The sequence below is a fragment of the Drosophila mojavensis genome, unplaced genomic scaffold (genome assembly GCF_018153725.1).
Source record: "Drosophila mojavensis isolate 15081-1352.22 unplaced genomic scaffold, ASM1815372v1 contig_81, whole genome shotgun sequence".
Lineage (NCBI taxonomy): Eukaryota > Metazoa > Arthropoda > Insecta > Diptera > Drosophilidae > Drosophila > Drosophila mojavensis.
The window spans coordinates 1,609,183-1,634,477 of record NW_025318907.1 but is presented as its reverse complement, the minus strand read 5'-3'; the positions used below and the strand labels follow the sequence as shown (position 1 = coordinate 1,634,477).

At 36.8% G+C, this 25,295-nt stretch overlaps 1 protein-coding gene across 1 annotated transcript in view; it reads left to right on the top strand.

The window, feature by feature from the left end:
• The window catches only part of LOC6580458, a 42,201-nt gene extending 18,723 nt beyond the window's left edge, over nucleotides 1-23,478 (top strand). The window contains exons 2-3 of the mRNA XM_032730194.2: nucleotides 22,816-22,976; nucleotides 23,093-23,478. Coding sequence (XP_032586085.1) covers nucleotides 22,816-22,976; nucleotides 23,093-23,152 — 221 coding nt within the window. The 3' untranslated portion in view covers nucleotides 23,153-23,478. The remainder of the gene's footprint in view (nucleotides 1-22,815; nucleotides 22,977-23,092) is intronic.
• Nucleotides 23,479-25,295: the final 1,817 nt, after the last annotated feature.

Below are 25,295 nucleotides of genomic sequence, written 5' to 3'. Positions count from 1 at the left end.
AAAAAAAACACACACATACACGCACATGAAAAAAGATGTTTAATTCGGCGTCGCCATTTTGTCATTGTGCCTTGCCTTTGACTTTGAGAGCGTTAAACGTTCGGCTGTGGCAGCCCCTAACATGGCCTGGCCTCTGCCGTTTAGGGCACAGACTGCATCAGCCCTCAAGGCTCACGGGGGCGTGGACGGGGGCGCAGTCGACTTGCGTTCACCCTAACCAACTGCAGCGGCTTGCAGTGAACGCACTCGCTGCTGTCTGTGTGGCTTTAAAAAAAAAAAAAAAAAAAACTGAAAGGGGAAAATGTGGAGCTGGCGGCGTTGGCGGTGCTGTCGGTGGGGCTAGCTGCACATTTTGCCTGTTTGCTGCTTGTTTTGCTTTGCTATTAATATTGCCAAAGGTGCGCACTCTCCGGTACTTAAGTGGCTGCCGTCTGCGAACTGTCAACGGGGGTCGCCTGCTCCAGTCAGCCACCAAGTCAGCCAGTCAGCTAGACCCTGAGTGAAGCCAAAAGCCGACTGCATTGTGTCATTTGACAGTCGCAATCTCAGCCCCTTCGACTGAGCTGCAGTTGCAGTTGCAATTGAGCCCTTCCCTTCCAGCCGTTTCCTGCTTTGGCTTTGACTTTGGCTTTGTCTGCTCTGGCAACATCTTTGGGGGAGCAGCAGCCACTTGGCTTTGAATATCACGCGGAAATTAAGTAACTAAGTAGCCAAACGCAAATGCTGTAGTCCAATCAAAAGTTTTCATTATGCACGGTGTAAAAGCCGGTTCATATTTCACAATAAAAAAAGTGCCGTAACATAAATAGCATATAATCTGGGAGGCAGGCCAGGGATATGACCAGGTATATGGCCAGGTATGGCCACGTATAGCCTATGCTATACTCGGGGTATAAAAAAACAAAAAGTTTTATTGTCATAGCGCGAAAAAGCAAACGCATAAACTTGCCTTAAAAGTTGAAACCAACCAAATAACGTTCGCTCCTGCCGACGCGCTGGCTATTTTTAGCCAAGCGAACAACCTGACTGTGCTGTGTTGGCCTGGGCAAAACTTTTGCCCGACAAAATTACAGTGCAACATTTTTAATGAAACTTTTCTGCTTTCGGACAGCGCGCCGAACGTCTAAATATGTATATGTTTGCTATATACACACACATATATATATATATATATATATATATATATATATATATATATATATATATATATACAGTACCGAGCAAAAATGAGTGAATGTTACAGAACTTTGACTTTCATCACGCATAAAAATTAAACCATACCAGCAAATCAACAAATTTTTTTGTGTGTTTGTTAATTAGTGTATTCTTAACAAATACAAAAAAGTTGCAAGGCTAAATTAGCAAAATTCAAAAAATTAGAAATAAAAAACCGAAAAAATCCACATAAACTCAATTTTGCACGTTTAAAAAAAAACTACTAAAAACTAAAAAAAACTAAACATTTTTAATATTTAGTCCAAAACCCTTATTAGCAATAATTTTGTTGACTATTTTTGGCATGCTCTCAGCCAAACTTTGAATCATTTCTTTCGGAAATTGGCTCCACTCCGCTTCTACGCGCTCCCATAAGCTGTCAATGTTCGTTGGGGCTGCATCATACTGTCCCAGCCGTCTTTTCACTATTGAACACAGATTTTCAATAGGATTGAAGTCGGGATAGGATTTATATATAGACTCTATATGTATGGAGCGAAAATTAGCTTAAAATTCTGCTTTCCTATCCATTCCTAAATAATCTTTACAGTATGTTTTGGATCGCCATCTTGTTGAAAACCCTTTCTCTGTGGGGACACGCACATTTATCAGTGAATTTGGGAAGATGGGTTTGAAGAATATTCATATAATCCTTCCTCTATGTAGAGGATCAACGTTCTACCAAGAGAAGCATCCCCAAACCATAATGCTGCCGCAGCCATGTTTGACGATTTCCTTTACATGATGTCGTTGAATGCGTTCCCCAGGTCTGCACCAGCAATATTGCTTTCCATATGATTGGAAACGGTTAAATTTTAATTCATCTGACATAACAACTCGTTTCCAATCATAAATGCTCCAGTTTTTGTGATCCCTTGCAAATTTCAAACGCGCCTTCATATTCTTTTCGGACAATGCAGGTTTGTTTTTTAACGAATGATACATATCCGAAGCCACGAATTTCTCTTCTAGCAGTCCATTTGCTAACATTTTTATTAATTGCTAGAGAAACACCCTTTGGTGCTAGCAGCTTGTTTTTCTTAATTTTCGACATCATTAGGCGAGCATCAGAGCCCGAGAACAGTTTTTTGCAACCTTTGACTTGAGTTTTCGGAGTCAAATTTCGGCTGATTCAAAGCTTTTCGGCAATAATAAGCGAAGGAAATCCCTTCCCGGTCAGGCACACACCACTATTTTCAATGTCGACTGAAATTTTCCACATTTTAAAATTATATTTCACCAATTATTTTAAATTTGTTGCGAAAAGAAAATGTGCTTCAAATCGCTTTACAAATAAGAATATTAAAAGGACTAAGATAACGGTAAATCTACATGCTCAATCTACGACTAAGAAGAATACCCAAGGAGCTAAGTTATGGGAAATCTGGATGATTTCGGCTGAGAAGAGAAGTAGAAGAGCCAAAGTATTGGCAATTATGAAACGTGCAAAATTGAGTTTATGTGGATTTTTTTGGTTTTTTATTTTTCATTAATTGAGTTTAGCTGATTTAGCGTTGCAACTTTTTCTATTTGTTAAGAACAAACTAATAAACAAGTATAAAAAACAAAATCTTAATTTGCTTGTATGGTTTAATTTTTATGCGTGATGAAAGTCAAAGTTGTGAAACATTCACTCATTTTTGCTCGGTACTGTATATATACTTCGTATATAAGTATGCGCGAAGGCAGAAGGCGTTGCGCGTTTTCTTAATGAAAAGTCAGAGCTACGTGCCAGCCAAAAATAATATTAATAATGTGCCAAGCGGCAGCAGGTACAGACAGCTGGCAAGGGGTAGAAAGAGAGAGAGAGAGAGAGAGAGAGAGAGAGAGGGAGACAGAGATGGAGAGCGTATAAAGCTGCTACGTGCTGGCCAAGATTGGCTAGCCTGAGTTATCACCCCAAGTCCAAAGTGGACCATTGTTAGTGCTACTCCCGCTTTGAAAGCTCTCACAATTCTTCTCAGTTTTATCTGCTTCGCGCTGCTCCTTTTCAGGTGTTTAGATTTGATTTGCTTTTGTGCCTCTGCCGCTGCCTTTTTCCTGTTCCTTTCCTTTTCATATCCTGTCTCATTTCCTTCTGCTTGCTTTAAAATTGCAATCATCTATTATTCTACATTTTATTTTGTCATTTGCGTGACTTATTGCGATTGCGAGCGCCTTGACTTGCTTTCATTTGTGCTCTTATATAAAGTCAGGGTAAAGGGTGTTATTAAATAATGCATATATTTCTTAGAAATTGAAAAGGAATATACGATATATATGATATGTTAGTGCTGTTGTATTGTATTTCCAATTTCTACAGTATTTCTATATCTACAGTATTATTGTTTATTATATAAGATATATAATATTTTATTTTATTCTTTAGCTAAGAAAAGTGAGAGATATTATACACATTACATAATATTTGATATGCTATCTACATATATAATTAAATAGATAATAGATTATTATAATCTGATCCTATTAAAAATGGGAAATAGTTCTGTGACTCCATAAAGTATATATATTCCTAAATATATTTAATATATTGTTATTTATATTTGTAATATATGTTAATAGAATTTTTAAAAATATTTTTATTTTTTATTTTAAATATGGCATTAAATTTTTTATTCCAATGCAGAATTGCTTTTAAAATCTTTTACTTTGCTATACATCTTTTTAGAATATTTTAATATCACAATTTTAATTCTAAATCTTAGACATCGTCTCTTTTTAGCATACGCAAAATTAATCTTGAATTTCAGGTATCACTAACATATAATTCAATTGTTTTCCATGCTTGGTCTCTCTCCACTCGCTCAAAGTTTCATATATTTTGTTTTGTTTTTCCATTTTAATTTTTTTCTTTTTTTTTTTTTTTTTTTTTTTGCTACTGCGTACGCGTTGAAAAACAACTCAAAACGTCAAAAGTTATAAATAATTTTCATATGTAAAAGTGATATGTTCAAAACATGTTGACAGCGCAGCGGAGCGCAGTCCGAGTCGAGGCGAGTCGCGTCGCGTCGAGTCCTGTGGCCGCATGGCTGCCCTGTTGTCCCAGTTTCTCGTAATGCGCAAAAACTTCAAAGTAAACAAACAAACACATCAGCAGGACCCGCATCCGTATTCGCATTCCGCATTCCGCATTCGCAACGCCATCCGCAGTGCCCGGGCCACGCCCAGCTGCCGGACAGGAGAGCCCAGAAATTTATGTTGATTTGCACATGTTTATGTCCAGTTAGCGGCACCTGTAGTGATTGTACGGGATTGTAGGGGGTCCTGCCGATGGGCTGGGGGGAGGGGTGAATGGTAGGAGACGTACGTACGTTTGGCTTGTTTTGCTGTACGTTTTTTTTTTTTTGGCAAGCCAAGCACAAAGCACAGCAGAGCACAAAAGCAAAAGAAAAACAATCGGAAAAATGGGTAAGAGTCGAGAGCATTTTGTATGAAATTTGTATGGCAACGTTGCCAGGAAAACAATTGCGAAAAGTAGTTTTCCAAGTGCTGCTCCGACACGTAGCTGGCGAATGTTTACCACGGGAAATTCAACTAATGTGCGCTTAGCACACACACACACACACACACACATACATACACGCACATGGAAATATGTCTGGGTTGGGCATTAAAAATGCAAAAGCCAATGTCCGAAAATAAATCTAAAACGCATCGTATTTTATATAAATAGTATAGAACCCCTCTCTCCCCTTTTCTTTTCGTCTAACTACTCGCCTAATTTAAATTATTGACCGGCATTGATTGCAGCCGAGCGGTGGTGGTGGTGGTCTTTGTGGTCTTGGTGGTGCCTTGGCGGCTCTCGCATTTCATTGATTGCGGCCGCCTCGCATACTGACGCAAATGACCACAAAGTGCGGGCAGCGGCTCAAGACGCGGCGGCGCTTGGAGACGATGGCGCGCCACGATAATCATCATTAAATCAACGACAGGACCTAAAATTATAGCCATTAAAGTTATAAATAAAACGCAAAAGTTGGCCCGCTTCGGCCGGGCCTCCATTTGGGGGCGTGGCTGAACTTGTTGGCTCCCTCTTCGCCTTCTGTAATTATTTTGATTTTGAAAATAGAACGCGCCGAGCAGCCTGAACGAGAAGAGAGAAAGAAAAAATCGCATGTGCAAATTAAATTAGCAGCTGCTTCAACTTAAAATCATAACGTTACAATTGCTAGAATCCAATAGTAATGCACATGGGTTGACTGCAAGATACCCTGCACAATAATGAGAAAAAACTGATTTGTTGAAGCTGAAATTTCATTTTAAGTATATACATTTTTTTAAAATATATATATATATTTTTTTTTAGATAAATCTTGAATCTTTCCATTATTATATTTTATTATTCTATTTTATTATATAAAATGATTAACTCAATTTATTCCTAACTTTTTTATATCTATTGTATTTCCTTAGTGTTTTAATTTTTTTTTTAAACCTTCAAATTATATAATTTCTATAAAGTCATAATATTAATTTAATATTTTTTAGTTTTATAAATCAATGAGTTTTATTTTACTTTTATAAATGAAAATTATTTTTTATTTTTATATATTAAAATGATTTTTTATGTTTATAAATTAAAATTATTGTTTTTTGTTGAATTAAAATAATATTTTTTTTTTATGATTCCTTTCGCATTTGCTTAATAAAAACATACAAATCTGTTTATGTATTTATTTTTATATATGTATTCCAGTTGAACTCCAGATATTTGGATTATTAATTGATTTATAAATATTTGATTTTCAATATTTTAATATTTTTTTAATAAAATATTAAAATATTTTATTGAATGCACTAAATATTCAAAGTATTCTTTTCTCTAATGCCTCAAGTTCTGATAAAACTAATAGATGCACTTTTCTATCTCTCTTCTTCATTGCTTCTCTCTCTCTCTTGATCACCTTTTCCTTCCTTCCATGTCATTCTTTCGCTGCTTTTATAAGCAATTGTTTGTTAATTTTGTTAATTTTCATGAGACTGTGACGCAGTGGCCATTGGCCAATATTTGCCTAGGCTTCGCGTAGTTTTGCGCTTGATTGCGTTGTTTTTTGCGCTTGATGGAGCGCACGACACTCCTCGTGACAGTGAGCGCCTAAAGGCAATTGCCCGCCTTGCTCCGCCTAGCTGCCTACCTAGTGGTGCACAGTGGCTCGAGTGGCCGGCCATTGGATTGGCTGACGTCAGAGCAGCAGGCGCAGCAGCAACGACCTTGGGCTGGGCGGCGGGACGAATGCGATTTTAGATATTCGAATCGCAATTGGAATGCCTATTCGTTCTTTCGTGTAGGCTGGCCCAATTAGCAGGCGCTTGAGTGTGAAATTAATAACAATTAGCGGATAACAGTCAAGCGCAGCTAAAAGCTGGAGCTGGAGTTGGAACGGAGACTCATTTTAACACTCGACTGCACTCTGGTCGTCGAGCAATTAGTAAATTGCCTGCGCCATCCAAGATGCAAACAACTTGAAAATCTATCAAACTAATTCTCGCAGTGGTTGCCAAGGCGGCCATTAATGGACCCCCTTACAGACACTTTTTATATCGGCCTGGCTCCAGCTTTATAATTAGCGGCGATAATACTGAACTCGCACGCATTGATTGTTCAAATGTAAACTTTATAATGTTGTTTTTTTACAACTGAGCATTAAATATATTTTGTGGGGGCTATAATCAAGTTAATCGATATCTGATGACTATCTAAAATACTTAATGTGGAGCTGGAATAGACTTACTGGACCTCCTATAGAGGGATATTTTGTTACTGAGTTTATTAACATAGTATATAATATATTTTTATAATATTATGTATTATTAGTATCTATCTATTTGTCATTGAAAAATTTATACCTTGTGGTCCCCAATAGCGTATTAATCAAATTCTTCGAATATTATCAAATATATTTATACCCTTATCAAATTATTAAAAAATTATCTTAAGGTTACAATGTATATAGACTATAGTCTGAATATAAATATAAGTATTTAAATATATTTATAGAGTTTTATAATTATTACAAAATTATCGTAATTTTAATGGAGATAGATAGATATTTTTTTATTTTATTTATTTTTTTTTTAATGCAGGCAGTCAAATGTTATATTAGTTTATACTTCTTATATATACTTACAGAAACTATGACATTTAGTTCAGTATTGTTCATTCCACTAAGTGTATAATTTATGCCCAACTGAGCTGTAATTATGATATTAGAGTGTAAGCAAGACAGCATTGCCTGCTTCCCTCTCAGCTTATATATATGTATCGATTAAAATCTCAATTTTGATGCTCTGGCTGGTTACTAAAACGCTTAACTGATTAGGAGTGAAACGTTATTTGTGTACTTGCCAAGTCGGGGCGCTTAAACTCGTGCAGGCCGAGAGGGATTAGAGTGGTGCTAGGCCAAAGGCATTGCAAGGGAGTCAAATCTGTGATATTTAGAAGCATTTGTGTTTTAAATTATATAGATGCAGTTACGGGCACAGATATTGATATAGATCTGCTTAACACATTTTCACTTGAATCTTCTGCAAATTAGCTCAAAGATTAGAAAGTAGATAAATTATAAAAAAAAGCCCTAAATTAATTGATTTTTCACAAAAACCCACAATTCAGTGTGCAAAGCCTTGGCTAAATTGTGTATTTGATTATTTTGTTGGTGATGGAACACAATTTGCGGATAATGCTGTAGTATTTAAATGGTTAATAAAAAAGGAAAAAGATTTCATTATATGATATTTTTAACTAAATTAACGAATAGGGCTATTTATTGTAATTAAAAATAGCATAATGAGATTATGTTTTTCTTCCTTGTTTACTAACTATTTAGTATTAAAATATACAACCGCAATTTGTATTCCATCTGCAAGCAAATTAATCACATCGCACCAATATCATTAATATCAACTGCCCCAAAAAGTAGGCAACATTTTTTGCTTGGCTCATTGTCAGCACTTTTATTGGTCGTTTTCGGCAACGCATTAAACATCAATTAGTAGAGTTGGGTTTAATTAGAAACGAGCTACATATAATTGAAAAGAGCTCAACATGCTGTCATTTTGAGGCTGCCGGACTCTGAATCAGCTCGTCGCCTTTTGGCGGTGGGGCATCAACAGGTTGTGCCAGAAATTGAAAAACACCTCACAATTCCATCGCAACGGCAACAACAACAACAACAACAACAACAACAAGAATATATGAAAATGAGGCGCGTGGCAAATTGGCAAGTGTTGCCACCAGTAGCGTACACACACCCACACAATACACCTGTCGAAAGGCATACAGATACACACACACACGCACACAAATAAAGCAGCAACACACCTCCACAGGGGCATAGCATCGACCCAGCGCTAAGTACACACACCGCACACACAACACCACTAACACTCACACACATACGCACACACACACGCATACACATGTCAAGCGGAAATGACGACTACGTTGCCTTCATTTTCATTGTTTAACGGAGGTTAAAGCTTGCTGCCAGCAACCGCAGACTTTGTTGTTGTTGTTGCTGTCTTTGTTGTTGTTGTTGTCATGCAAAGCGAAACGCAAATGAATGCCACATGACGCAGACAGAAAAATTTGAGCCTGGCTAAGCTTGAAAAAAAAAAAAAAAAAAACATTAACAAAGCAAAAAAATAAAAGCGAAAACGTCGTACACCAAAAATTGTGCTTGCGCTTTGTTTTTTTCACATTTCCGTCGCTCATTTTGCCGTGACTTAATTGCTGCTGCTGCCCTGGTCTGAGCGTGTGTTAATGTGTGTAGTCATCTGTCCGTGTGTGCAAGTATGTGTGTGTGTGTGAATATAATACAAATCCGCGCTTTTGACGCTTTTCGACTTTTGTGCGCTGTGCCTTTTTAGCACCCAGCAGACAAAGCTCTTCCAGTAAGGGGTATGCCATTGAGAGCTGAGCTCTGAGCTCTGAGTCTTAGTATTACCTACTTAAAAGGGCGCGTGCCGGAGATAATATGATAGCAGGAAAAACATCTTGCTTTTTTCGATAGCATGCTCAGCGCAGTTCTTGCAATGCCCGATTCAAGCTGCTTGTGCATAAATCATTTGATTTTCATTTTAACGAATGAGGTTCATTAATTTTAAAATAAATGTATATTGCGATATTTAATGGTTCAATTAATTTATTATTGGATTGTGGATTGAATGTAATATGTATAATGCGTAAATCATTCATTTGAAATCGCTTTTGTTATTATTTATTGAAATTTGATTGAATGGAGTACCACAATTATAAATCATTTCAATGAAATTAATATTAAAAAAATTAATAATATATACAAAATCAATAAAAATGAATACTAAACCTAACAAAATGGGTTTAATTTTAATTCAAAAATAAAATATAAAAATTATAAATAATTAAAACAAAGTCAGGAATCAAGGAAGATCATAAACAGAGTTTTCGGCATATTTTATTATTTTACTAACGAAAGGGTAAAAATACAGTTGAATAATAAAATAATTGAAATAGCTAATGCACATAAATTAATACAATATTAATGAAAATAAAAATAAAGAAAAAGTAAAATAAAAGTTAATATACAAATATTCATTATTTCTAAAAAAAATAATAATAATAAATTTAAAAAAAAGTAATATAAATTTATATAAAAATTATCAAATTAATACAAAACAATAAAATATATATTTTTTTAATTTTTAATCGGTTTTTGTATATAATTAGTTAGTTGGTTTTTCTCCTTTATTTTTATATTTAATTTTTGCAGGATGTCTTAAAGTTATTCCCAATCTTACCTAATGCTCGGCTGCGGCTTTTCTTCTTTTTAAATTGTCGTGTTGCTTTGTCGCATTTTAATCTGCCCATAGCACGCGATTACCGCAACACACACACACATACACACCTACCTCTCTTTCCTGCCTCCTCTCGCTTCCACTCCCTATGCGACCGCAACACAATCCGTCGGTAGCGCTAATGTATGTAAGAATTCCGGCAACATTCGAGCAACAGCCTTTCCCGAATTAGTGTGTGTGTGTGTATATGCGTGTGTTTGCATTGTCGCTGCTTAAACGCGATTTACATGCAAATGCGACGCTGCCTTTTGCTGCCTTTTTTCGGTTTTTGTCGCACACAAAAATAAGTTTCTCGGCTTTATTTTTACACACCGCCAATTATAAACAATATGTGTGTGTGTTTGTGTTTAGGTTGCGCGCATGTTTGTTTGTTACTATTTTTAGCTGTTGTTGAAATTAAAATAAATGCAACAATGGCAAGTTAATTTGATTGTGCGCCGGTGGCCGACATTCCTCGTCTTTATGCACTTTTTTCCCAACTATTTTTAATGGAACTTTCGTCGTTGTCGCCTGCCAGTTTTATTTATTTATTTTTTTTTAATTTTTTAGTTTCAGTGTATATAAAATGCAATTTAAATGCAAACTAGACGTTGACGCGTTTTTCTTTTTTTTATTTTAATTTAAGCTTCACTGTATTTTTTGTTTATTTTTAGTTAATATACGCTATATGAAGGCAATGAAATTGGTTGTAGCAAAAGTTGACAGCTTTTTCTGTCTTGTTTTTTTTTTTTTTCACTTGAAATGCAATTTATTGAAGCTATTCGATCGTTAATTGAGTATGAATGAAGTGGGAAAAAATTGGTTAAATAAATGTGCGAGTAAATTTGATAAATAAGAAAAAAACCTGTGAAAAAAATAAATTAAATGGTGAGCATAAAACATTTTTTGAAAAATTAAAAAAAATATATATAAAAAAAATAAATACAAACAATTGGTTATTATTTAAATTAATTTTGCTTTTTATATTTTATCTCAGACTATTCTGAAATCAATCCAATTATAATTCAAATTTTATATAATGTAACTAAATAGCGTCTAAAATTAGCTTCAATCGCTTTCTTTTAATATACAATTTATATATAGCTTCGCTCATTTTAAAGACATTTGATATATATGTTGTAGTTCCATGAAGTTCCCAAGTCGCCTCAATGCAAAGCCCACGTGGTCTTTGGCCAAAGTCAATTTATGTTACATCCATCATCGTGGCCATTCGCCTAACTACCTTCAAATTAAATACAAAAGCATCGCATTAGTTGAGTCTCAGTCTGACAAGTTAAGTGGGCACCCGATGCTTGGCGCAGGGCTCATATTTCAATTATGACCGCGGGGCGGGCTGAAGGGGGCCGCGGCACATACAAAACAGTAAACAAAGAGAAATAATAATTAAGCGCATAAAATGAACGAGCAAGTTTTATTGCGGTTCGAATTTCAGACGATAAAAATGAAAATGAAAACGAAAATAAAGAGGAAAATCGCCAGCAAATGCCAAGGCCTCAAGTGCGGGCAGCCGGGCAAAAGAGCGTGACATTTGTGTTGATGGCGAACCGAATACTTATAAAGATTTCTCTCCGCAAACTTGCCCAGAATCTGTGTGGCCTATAACAGTTGCCAGTTGCCAGTTGCTAGTTGCCTGGCTGTCCAGATTAAGACAATGCCCGGTAGATTTCCACTGCTGCCGTGTCCGCTTGCCAAGCACTTTGCGCATGTTTCAGGTTCAGGTTGAGGTCAGAGCACAAATGTGCTCACAAAAATGCGCGACGAGTGGAATTCAAGCCCGAATCGTATCTGTTGCTTGGGGCTAGGTCAAACGATTGATAAAAATATTTATCCAACTGCTGCCCCACTCGTGTGCTCCCCTTTGGCAAGTGCTTGCTCCCGAGTCTCGTTGCCGTCGACGTGAGACTTGTTTGTGCCTGCAAAACAAGGCGCAAATGAGCTCTGTCCGTGCCTCTGCCTCTGTCTCTGTCGACGTCGCTGTTGCTGCGTGCGCTGCCTGCGCAAATAGGCAAACATATAAAAATTTGCTGTTGCGGCCTCATACAAAGGCAAAGAGGAGGACGGACCGCAGGCACTGTGGTTGCACCAACTTTAACTATTATATAAATAATTATCATAATCAAGAGCAATTCGAGTTTATATGAGGTGTAAGAATCTGAGAGGAATGCATAAATATAATAGTTATAACTATAAGAGTTTAGCTATATTTTTGTAAAATTTTTAGTTCAAATTTCCTATTTAATATATTTATTTATTTATTTTTTTTATTATATTATTAATTCTTGTCATGTACTTTTTATATTTTTAGTTGAAGCAATAACTTTAACTTGTTTTTGAGCCACTGTACTGGCGGGACTCTAGGGGTCAGGTGGTTGAGGTCACAACAAACAGACACTAAAAGTCCTAACAAATACAAGTGAAAGAGTCAGCGGCAGTTGGAGCGAGATGGCATGCATTGGCGTGTTGAATAGAGAGAAGACAGACAGACCGCTGCGTACGTTCTTTGCCTTCTCTCACTCTCTATCTCTCTCACACTCACTTGTTGTCATTTGCAGTGTGCGGCCTGAAAGTATGCTACATTAAAATTTTAGTGTGTCAATTGTGTGTGCTTCGGTGCGTATGTGTGTGTGACTGTCACGTAGCAGGTAAAAATGGCGCGCTGTATATGTATGTGTGTGTGTGTGTGTGTATAAGACTGTATGTGTGCCCTTTGTAATTGGCGTTTAAGGCTTTGACGTCAAACCCAAATAATAATCGTTCGCACTTTTGTTTGCCATACAGGCTTGTCCCTCTTCTTCTTCCACTTGGCCAGCCCACAGCCGCAGCAGCAGCTTTTGTTCTCTATCTCATTTTTTTTTTTTGCTGCTTGTTGGTGTTTACCAATACACATGTCAGAGCACTAAGTATATGATAATGTGTACTAACAGCTTAGCACACATCTCCGCTGCGTTCCATTTGACCTTTAGGCGAACAATTAAAGTAATTAGACGAATAATTTTAAATTGACACACACAGCAACAGAAACAAACAAAAAATAATAAAAATAAAACAGACAACTTCAAAACAACAGCAAAGGAACAGCAGAAAGAGCAGAAGACAAAGAGAGAGAGAGAGAGAGAGAAATTCTTTTAGCTAGATTATAAACGTTTTCCCTCGGCACATCATTAATTTATATAGACAAAATATGGCAACGCAGCCGAGTCTTGTTTGAGACTGCTGTCTAGCTGCATACCATCGCGCCTCGGGCTGCGTTGCCAAGCTCATTAGAAATGTATCTAGAGTGTGGCAGCATTTTATATTAATTACAATAGAATGAGCTGAGCTGAGCTGAGCGGAGCGGAGCGGAGCTTCAAACTGCCAGCAAACTGAATTCGAGAAGCTTACAGAAACCAAAAAGAATACTCCCGATTTATTTATTTTCATAAAACGCAAACAGAGCTGACTGACTGCTGTCAACTCTCCCTCCCTCCTCTCTCTCTCTCTCACCGTCTCTCTCACTCTCGCCTTGTTGAAGTAGAAAACTTTTAATAGATATCCCATGCTAGTTCTTTGCCCCATACTTTCGTTACCCATTCAATTATATGGCATGTCCTTGGGTCAGGGGCACTTTCATGTGTCCTGCAAACTTTTAATGGCCATTACTTTTTGGCTCGAACGCGCTTTTAATGCCTTTTAATTGCCAATTAAGAAGTTTCCATTCGCTTTTAAGATTTATGCATGCGAAATGCGCTGATGCCGCATCGATTGATTGTTGCTGGCCAAGAAAACCAAAGGAAAAATAAAAAGAAAATGGAATAAGGACGCCGCAGCCATTTTCTGCAGCAAAAAGTAAAAGCTAAAGCTAAAAAACCAGCGCGCGTTAACAAAATCATTTAATTTGCCAAAAAAAAAAAAAAAAAAAAAAAAAAGACCGAAACCAAACGAAGCAAAAGCAAAAAAACGAAATGAAAATATGAGTTTTTATTACACTCGAAGCGAAGAAGAAGCTGAAGTTGAAGGAAAAACAGCGAAAAGCGTAAGGAACATTTTCGCATGCTTTATATGCGTGCTAAAAATAGAATATGCCTGCCAAGGGGCACACCCAAAAAGCAGCCGAGGAGCTGGTAAATGGTGTTGCCGGCCCAGATGGGAGGCAGGAAGCACATTGGGTAGCTCTCTCTCTCTCTCACACACTCCCTCTCTCTCTGTGTGTGTGTGTGTGTATGTGGCAGAAGACAAGACAAGATTACAAATGTGTAAGCAGCAATTCCCAAAAGTTTCACTCAGGCGCGTGTCTGTGTGTGTGTGTGTGTGTGAGCACAGACGAGGCATATCAAACTGTTGATGGTTTGTTGCTTCTTTATTTGCCTCGTTTTGTTTGTTGCTATATTTGGCCATTTTGTCCTTGCCAGTCGTTGCCGTTGCCGTTGCCATTGTTATGCTTTGTCTTATGACTGTCAGACATGTATATACATACATACATATACATTATATACATATATACATACATTATTATATATGTATATATATAAATAGTATGTGTCTGTTATGCTGAGTCCTGGCCGCGCCTTAAAAGCTGCACATTGATTGTATTTAGTGTGCCTTTGTGTGTATGTGTGTATGTGTGTGTGTGTGTTAGAGACCCAAGTTAATTAAAATATATAAGCATTGCCATTTCCTTGACTAAATTGTGAACTGTTGAAAGGCATTGGCACGCTTTGGGCCAGATTAGCCAAACTTGGTCGCAAATTGCCCCTTTGAGTTTTTCAGCATGCGCATGTATAGGTGTGTGTGTCTATGTGTGTGTGTGTGCTGTCTGTGGGCAATCTTAATTTTATCTGACAGTTGTTATTTTTGATTTTCACCAACCTCAAATGTCAAGGTCAATCACAGCGTTTTCATTAATTTCTATTAATAACAACAAAATTTAGGCAGAATTCAAATTTTCAATGCAAATGAATTGATTTCCGCAGAAATAAAACGAGAGAGAGAGAGAGGGAACGAGAGAGCGAGATATGTGACGTATGCGTTATATTTGAAAAGCTAAATGAACATGGCGTATTGCACTCCACAAATCACATTTCATATTACAAATTGCGTTTTTAATGCGCGCTCATCAGCATAAAACTTCGAGCATAAAACATAAAAAAAGAAACAGAATAACTTGTCAGCTCATAAAAAGAATATGACTGTAAAACTATGGCTGTAAAACTGTGGTGGCTGAGGATGGCGCATAATTTGCTAGCCCAGTTAACAGATTTTCTGGTCAAGCCAAGGCAACAGTTTTTCCACTTTTTCCACTTTTTCTTTGCCTTATGAAACATACACAAAATGAAAAGTTTAACATGCGTGCGGTGCACATTTTTGGAGTGTGCAGCAGGCGGACATTAGCAATTTGCATATTAAGTGCTATGGGGTGGCACATCATTTAGCCCTCTGGCCTGGCAACAAGCCATAAACAAGGGACGAGCACCCAGCTGTGTATGTGTGCGTGCATGTGCGTGTGTGTGTTGCTGGTCGATGAAATGGTCTATTAACGCTGGGAATATTAATGTAAGCTCTGGGCGAAATAGTTACTAAGCTACAGTTGGAATGTATATTTCAGCAAGGCTAATAAGAGATAATCTTTCAGAGATACACAATCAAGGTTCGAGGAGAGTATTTCAGTTTTCCAATAGGAGATGATAAAGAAAGCGAAGGGAACTATTTTGCAGGGAATAAAATAATTAATAATTGAAATTTAATTGAAATTAGTAAATTAAATTAATATAGAAAACTAAGTGTAATATTTTTGTATAACTATTTCAAATTAAAGTATTTTGTTTGACATTTATTTATTTAAACTTTGAAAGAGAAATGTAAAATTTGTTAGAGAAAATTTGAAAATTTGTTGAAATAAGGTATTTTTAATAATTAAGTAAAATAATTTTAGTTTAATTTATTTTGAATTGAATTCACTTTTAATATATTTTAATTTATATCGAAATTAGTAAATTAAATTAATATAGAAAACTAAGTGTAATATTTTTGTATAACTATTTAAAATTAAAGTATTTTATTTGTTTGACATTTATTTATTTAAATTTTGAAAGAGAAATGTAAAATTTGTCAGGGTTAATGTCAAATATTTGTTGAAATAAGGTATTTTTAATAATTGAGTAAAATAATTTTAGTTTAATTTATTTTGAATTGAATTCACTTTTAATATATTTTTTGTTAATATTTTATTTCAATCTCATTTTTTTTTTTTTAATTTTATATTCTTTTCTCTAGAATTTTTGTTTATATTTGATGTATACAGATTTATATCAATTTCATATTAAGCTGAGCAACTATTGTAGGGTATCTTCTGTGCATCCTACACACTATTGGCTCTAAACCAACGATAGAAATTCAAATTGGCAGCCTGCTTGTTTTTCCTGTTTTTGTTTGAGCTGTAGAAACAGAAACTAAAAGGTTTCTCTTGTAGAACGCAGGCTCTTGAAAATATATAGTCGATAGATTGCCTGATGTAGGTTGGGTTCATCTATGGAGGCAGGAAGCGTGTGTTTGAGCCTGTTATTGTTTGCTTTTCCACAAGCGAAATATGCACATATGTAATTTCAAATGATTGCCCACACACACACACAAGCACACACACCTATACATAGAGACAGATGCCGGATGCGAGTCGAGTGTCGCATGTCTGCAATTAGCTTACAGGCATTGTTGCTTAGAAAGTAGGAGCATCAAACGAGGCATCAACTTATTAAATTTCGCTAAACGTGAAGTGGGCGTGGCACACACACACAATAAGAGATGCTGCCTGTGGGCGACAGATGTACTTCATCCGCCTATTTCAGCTATTTCGTATACATTTCCTAATTCTGCCTACTTCACGCATTGTTCGTCAAAGTGAAAATAAGACAAAAAGAAAAAAAAAAACAGAAAGAGGAACCAATAAAAAATAAAAAAAGAGAGACAGAAATTTTCCATTAAATAATACCGAAAAGTAGCTATTAGCTAATGTGTGCGAGGATGCGTAGGCTCGGTCGGTGGTTGTTAAAAAAAAAAAAAAAAAAAAAAATTGGAAATATGCTAACAGAAAATTGAAGCAAAAATCGTGCCCACAGCTGCGCACACAAAAGCCGAACGATCAAAATGCTAAAATGGCAGCCGGAGTGCTTTAATAAAAATACCGACAAATTTTCATAGAATATATTCGAGCGGAAAATTTAATCAAAACCTCATTAGAGTAGAGCCAGGCAGTCGACAACCTGTACAGTGGCAACACCTGGCAAAATTATGACAGCCCAGCATAGCTGTAAGGGACGCGCGTTGACAAAACAGGATCCGGACCCTCAATTTGTCGACAAATAAAAAAAAACCAAAGCAAAGCAAGTAGAACAGCAGAGAAGATGAATAAAATAAAACAAGTCAAGAAAGGCAAATAAATTCAATTCAATTTTTGACACAGGACTAGAATAGCAGCCCATGGCACATGGTATATGTCACGTCAAATGGGCTTTGTGCGGGCCAGACAAAAGTGAAAGGGCTGCAGGGGTCGTGGCAGGGGCAGAGGCAGCTGGGCTGCTGGTTGTAGGTGAATGAATGCCCATCAATTTGGCATTTGTCATAAATTTGCTTCTGCTGCTATTGTTTTATGCATTTCTTTCAGCAGGAGCAGGAGGAGCAGCAGGCACTGCCATTGCCATTGTCTGTTTGTGTGGGTGCGTTAAGACGCGAGTTTAATGTCCCGGCCAGGCCAGGACTGGGCAGGCCAGCATCTCGCTTGTTTTTCTTTTCTCGCTTCTCCCTGCTGCCTGTTTATGTGCGCCACATAAAACTATCAATTTATAGCTGCAAAATCGTTGCGCGCTGTTTCCTTTAGCTGGCGCTTCCTGCAGACGACGCCCTCACACACACACACACATACACACACACGCATGCGGACTGCATTAGTGTGCATTGCGCGCTCTCGTTTCGTGGGTTTTGTTATTATTGTTGGCAGCATTTGAGGCGCCATGGCGTCGAGACAACAGGCGTTTCAGCTTTGGCTTTGGCTCTTTTGGCTTCTTTAGATTCGTTTGGCTCTTTTGGCTGTTTGGCTTGCTGGGAGTGGGCGCAAAAGGTTTTCTCGCTCGAACTTTGTTACAGCACAGTTTTCGACTTATTTTTGTGGCGAACTCCACTCATTCACTGGGAACGGCGCTTGCATCACGTATACGCCATGTCACACTCGCACTCGCAGTCGTCATCTATCTCTCTCTCTCTCTCTCTCTCTCTCTCTCTCTTCATTTCTCTCTCTCTCTCGCTGTCTCTTGCCCAGTCGACAAAAATAGCAAATAGCAATTGCATGCACACACACACACACACACACCTAGCTCACCCTCCTCCTGCCTGCACACTCAACAGCTCTGGCGCTCCCTCTCGCCCGCCCCTCAACTCACCACGACTTTGGGTACGCTACTCAGCTGCGACTTGGCAACAGCCAAATCCTTTTTATGCTTTTGATTTTTTGACACTCGACGTGTTGTTGTGCTTGCGCTTGTTGTTTGTTTGTCATAGTTGTAGCTGTTGTTGTTGTTGTTGTTGCTGTTGCTGTTGCTGTTGCTGTTGCTGTTGCTGTTGTTGTTGAGTGTCTTAGTGTCAACATGCGTTGATTCTCTCAAGCTTATGTCCTGGCTTATGTGCCAGTTAGTCACAGGATGTAGGAACTTGGTACAGTTGTGTCTTATGCATGTAAGCTGCTCGCCGTCGATCTGTACGTGATTTGCATGCAGGCATCATCTCTCTGTTGGCTAAGGATTTATTGAACCTGTCCCGCTTATGGAACTCTGTCAAACTTCTTTGTCCAATTTGCATAAGCTGCAGCCATACTTATCGATGCAGCTCGGATTGCCTTTCAAGCCAGTTTCCAATTCCAATTCCCAAGTTTGCACAAATCTATTTGAATAAATAGAGGGAAACGAGAGAAAATACAAGTTTTAAGTGGTGCAGCATTCTTGTGCATAAAAGTCGAAAAGTTGATTTAGCTGTCAGAAAAACTTTCTGCTTTTTATGCGCCTCTTAAGGGACAACAAATAAACGCGCCAGCTACAAATCAGACATTTAAAAAGTTCTTATTATTATTGTAATTATTTTAAGGACTCACTTTTACAGCGATAGCTGAGTATATGCTGATGAAGTCTAATAATTTAATAGCCTTATTGGAGAATATACTTTTGCGTCCATTTGCTTTGATCAAGATATTTTATTATTATTATACTTATATTTAAGATTTAATTTTTTAATTAAAGCTCTCTTAAAAATATATTTAATAATATGAATTTTATAAATCTAAATTTAAATATAATCATAATCTCAAATGTGATGTCTCCAGTTTAGTTTTTTCTTCAATTATCTTCGGTCAAAATATTTTACGCTCGAATAATTTATTTACTTAAATGAAAAGTAAATTAAATTTATTCTAGCTAAAGAATATATTATAAAATGTTTTAAGCCTTGGCTGATATTTTATATTATTTCATTTTGGATTTTTTAAATTTGTTGTTAAATTTAAAAATATTTTTCTTTTATTATTTCTTGTTTTGGGTTTTGAATAAGTTTTATTTAAACAATATATTTTAAATATTTAAAATTTAATTATTAATATTAAGTGACGGCTTTGAGGAGTCATTAGGAAGTAATAATTAATATCAAACTGGCACCAGAATGGGATATAAATGATATTTATTTTGGTCTAAATCCAGCTTACAGTTTTATAAACATTTGTATTTTTGGCTTTCCTTTACAATTGAAAACAATCATAATTGCCTTGACAACATTTGTGGGCTACCAATGGGCGCATTTAGGTAACTGTAACTGAGACGAAAATGTAAATGAAAAGCGACCGATTGCAATTGCATCACAACTAAAACTGCATAGGAACTTGTGTGCGCTTATTTCGATTTATTGCACAAACGTTGGCAGCTCGAGGTGTTGGCGTGTGCGGGGTGGGGAGGGGGGTGGCAAACAAGCACAAAAATCAATTTAAAGTTCAATAGCCTCGCTTGGCCCATAAGCAGGCGACATACAGGAAAGAAAAAACAAAGAAGAAGTAGGAAAAGAAGCAACAAAAAACAAAAACATGGCAAATGGACTGGGAAAGAACGGGCAAGAAGCACGTCCAAAAATTTGTAGCCATGTTGCAAGTTGCAAGTTGCAAGTTGTGCACCCACTCAAGCGCAGCACCGCCTGCTCCATCACAACTCTCTCTCTCCCTCTCCTCTCTCTCTCTCTCTCTCTCTCTCTCTCTTGCAGCAGCATAGTTATTTGTGTGTGAAATTAAGTTCAAAGTACAAAATGTGGGTTGTCGACAACTGCAATGGCTTGACTCGCCGGGCTCAACTGCAATATAAATGGCACAATAGCTGCAGCGACAGCAGTTAGCATTGTGCTAACGGTTAGCTAGAATGGTCAGCCACAAATTGAGTGAGTGTGTGTGAGAGAGGGGGTGACAAAACAAGAAACCCATAAAACTAATGGGCAACGCACATAAAAACTGTTTTGGGTCAACGCTGCGTATACGCAATGCGCCTTAATTCATGCATATGCAAATGGCGTGCCGCAGCTGCAATCGAGACATGTGAAATCAGCATAAACATGAGCAGTTAGCTGGCGTGCGAGCGTGGGCATGGCCGTTGCAGCCAAACGTGCCCAAGTATCCATTGACGCAATTAAATGCGATGGCGGCGACCGCGAAGCGCATTGATAAATGGCAATCGGCGACGCCGCTGGTGGCGACATTGTCATCGCCATCATCATCATCGCCATCATCGTCGTTGTCGTTTCGGGCTCTTCAAAATGCAAATGGCTCTTTGGCACGCCAGGGACTTTGGCGCTGCGTTCCCCCCATCCCATCCCATTCAATCCCACGGCCCGGCCAATGTGCCTAACGAGGCGTTGGGCGTCACAACTTTTTGCACCTGCCTCTCATCAATTGATTTCATGCTGACAGCAGACAACTGAGAACATGATGCCAACTTCATTCGGCAGACAGTCTTACACGCACACATAGAGAGAAAGAACAACTAGACAGCGAGACAGGCAACTGCTAAGGGCCCCGGCTAGAAGGGGCGTGGGCCACCAGCTGAGCTTGGGGTTGCGCCTGCTAAACAATTGAGTGTCAAGATGCGCGCATTGCTTATGCACTTTTTGCTGCGCTTGTTGTTGCCTTTGTAATGTGCATTAATGCGCTGCAAGGTGATTCAGCAGATATGCAACTGTAAATGGGGAGTCGCAATTTTATTTTGTATGCCTCAGCGTTGACAACTTGAGTAGAGCTCGGGACTTGCGGCTGACAAGTGCTGAAGGGCAGGCACTTAGTTAGCATTCTTGTGCTTCTGTATGTGTGTGGCACTTGAGCCGTGCCACATTAATGAATGGGCTGGGTTGTAAACTACAGCTGTCATGGCTGGTGTGTAAAAGTGTTGCCTACTTTTCAGCGCCTGTGAATGAAATCTGCAAATGCTGCACATATTTCAACTGTCATCTGGCATATCGTATTACATACTTATTTCTATGCAATTACTACTAAAGGAGTAAGAAGAGCAGTGAGAAGAGGCAAGTTTTTTCAAAGCTGATTTGAGAGGGAATTTAAAAGAGTTAAGTTTATTTATTATTCTGTTAAATTGTTGCCTAAAGTCTATTGGCCACAAGAGATTCCCCATATATATTGTCAACTTAGCTGCACAAAAACAATCGAGTTAACAAAAATGCCAGCCAAAAAATCAACGAAAACAATTGATACAAAATGTTTATCAAATAAATATCCTGTTAACAGCATCATTTAGATCAAAACACACACACACATACACACAGCTGTGTTGTCGAATGAATTTCATTTGGTGAAATTGTCTATGTGCAACACAACAATGTGCCAACAATCCATGTGCAGACAGAACGGGCAAAAAGCGCAGTAACATTTTTTCCAATCGCTGGTATAAAAATAGCGCAGCTAAATTGCAAAAACTAGCGTGGAACGGCAAGGGAGGGGAGAGGGTGGCATATAGGTGGGGGCAAACCTATATGGGCAACTTCAACAAATCTCAATACGCAAACATGTAGCCAGGAGCAACAATAACAATGCCAACAAAAACAACAAGTACACACATGTGTGCGAGTGTATGTGCGAGTGCATGTGTGTGTGTGTGCATGGCAGAATGGCTGAAACTAAACCGGAGGCGCCAACATGTCCTACAAGTGATTTATTTTTATGTATTTGTTTGTAGAGCGCAAAAAAAAAAAAAAAAAAAAAAAACTGTCGAGAAATGCCACAAAAAATAAAGTTTTTCTCTTTATTGTTGTTGTTGCTGTTGCTGCTGAGTCGGTGCAAGCGCCGGCTGATTCGCCTATCCTGTAAACGGCGCAATGGGTAGCCAGCCAGCAAGGAAAGTAGTAAAGTACCAAACGTGCAACTATTTATAACAGCGTGCCCCGCTAAGCGGCAACATCAACAGAAAGACAGTCGAAGAGAGAGAGAGAGAGGGTGCGAGAGGGAGAGAGAGGCAAATAGGGACAGCGGAAAGGCAAGCCAAATGGCATAGCATACTTTTATGCGGGCGTCGTTGCAACTTGCAACATTTAGACGCAAATCATGGCGGACATTAGCGTGCGCAAAGCTTTGCCACGCAGGGCAGGTTGAACGATTTATGTGAAAAGTTGTTACCTGATTTGGCTTGCCAGCCATTATGCATATAAAAGTCTTTGGTCCAAGTTAGCAACCTGTTTCATTTTCCGCATATTTCAACTTCTTCTTCCACTTTGCAGAGTGCCCCACCGCAATGGATGGCATGGAGCGGTTCGCTTGCCCCACACCGGATCTGCAGGGACGCTATCGTTGCATAGATGACCATGTGCTATGCGATGGCTTCATCGATTGTCCGGAGGGCGAGGATGAGGACAGAAGATCCTGCATGTTCTACAAGACGGTAAGCATAGCAACATATCATATCATATGCCAATTCCAATTGGGGTTTTTCCTCTCTCATTATTATTCATGTCATTTAATCGAATTTTCCCAATTCTGTCTTTTGTTTCGCTGCAGACGAAAGCTCATTTGGATGTGTTAGCGGATGCGTTACTACGCTGGGCGCGGGGGCGTTAAGTCCACATAATACACACACACACACCAGCACGCCCACACACACACACATGATAAACGACACCTAGAGAACCCACGTTAAACATAAATTACAATTAGTTTTATGCTACATATTTAACATTAATCGTGCAAACCTATTAAGTTTAAACATGAACAGACATAACACTCACACACACACACACATATTAACCACCCCGCCTGCCCACACACCCAAAAAAAAAAATAAAAAATAGAAACTCATTGATGAAAATGCTAAGTTGTGGCATGTAAAAATTCCAAATAAAAACAAAAACCTACTAATAATGGCAACAAATATATATGAAAAGGTATGATTTGTATTATTATTACACTATTAAAAATTAAAGATAAAAATACAAAATTAAAAATCTACAAATCAAGCAGCTATTCAGAAACAAAATAATAAAAAACAAAATAAATTTACTAAAATGGCGTTAAAATTTCGAAAAGTAAAAAAACAGTAATGAAAAAAATGTCGTCTTTTTATTATTGTTTTGCGCATTAAATCGGGCCTAAGCTATTTTTAGTATTTATTAAAAAGTATTCAAATATATATTTAAAAAAAAAAAAATATATATATATACATATATATATATATATACCTATATACATCAAATGCATTTGTATATCTATATATATATATATAAATATATATGTGTATAAATATATATATATATATATATATATATATATATATATATATATATATATATTTCGTGTACATTATTTAACTATACGTGTATTAAAGTTTAAATGTTAATGCAACAAACGAAAACAAAAAAATATATATAAACAAAAACAAAACAAACAAAAATAAATCAAAAATGCATAAATGATGGCAGAGCAAGCTGAAGAGATCAGGCAGTAGGGGAAGAGCAAATTGGTTATATATACATATACACAACTGAAGAATGAAGAATGAAACAAAAATATAAAAAAAAAGTGAATAAATAAATAAATATGAAAAAATGCAGACATTAATTATATATAGTAAATATATACATATAACAAATAAATATACAATTAAAAATTGGCATAGGTTTTATTGCAATGATAATGCTGATAATATGAATACGAATGCGAATATCTGATGACCGATTATCATTCGACTCGATATGACAGCTAACTAAAGACGCCGAAGGTCTACGAATGTATAAATGATAATTAAATATATATAAATATATATATATATATATATATATATATATATATATATATATATATATATATATATATATTTAAACTTATATATGTATACAAAACATTGAAATGCAAGAAAGAGCAGGAAAAAATTTACAAACTAATACAATGAAGGTATAACATTTACATAACAAAAAGACTTGACTTGATTATACTTATTATGATTGATATAATTTATTACCAAACAATTATGCATTTGATTTACAATTATTACTATACAGAGCTTTTCTACATTCGAGATATTTTGTATATATATTTTATATACTTTCCATATACTTCTTTGAGTCATTTTTTTCTATTTTCAATTGTGGGCTTTAGCTTGACGTTTTTCTCATATGTATGTAGAAATCATTTCAGAATCATTTTGTATGTTTTTTACTGTGTTCTGTATTAAGTATTCAATTTTTAGCTCACCTTTTTGTTTTTCTCTCATATGTGAAACAGTTCTCATGGAAATGGCAGCTATTTGTAGTTAAGAAAATTTATTTAAATCAAGTATATTTAACTAACAATGGACTTATAAATATATAACGAAACAAAACTTTACCCTTATAAAAAAAAAAAAAAAAAAAAAAAAAAAAAAAAATTATATATATTAAATACTTTAGTTAAAGGCCTGTAAAAACGCTATAAACTATATTAAAATCAAAAGAATGTATATTTATTTCATACTAACATTGCTTTGATTTGATTTCGCTGATTTCTGTTCCTCGGCTGAGATGAACGCAAATACAACCGTTGACTGTGCTGAAGCTAAACGACAAAGAAACTATAAGAATATAATATTATTAACCATTATCGTTAAAATGCATACAGAGTTCCAACAAGCAATCAATTAAGAAAACAATCAAGCAAATTTTTAAACAGGCGGACAGCAGTAAAAAAAAAAGTAAATTAAACAAAAAAGTAAAAGTTAAAAGAGACAAAA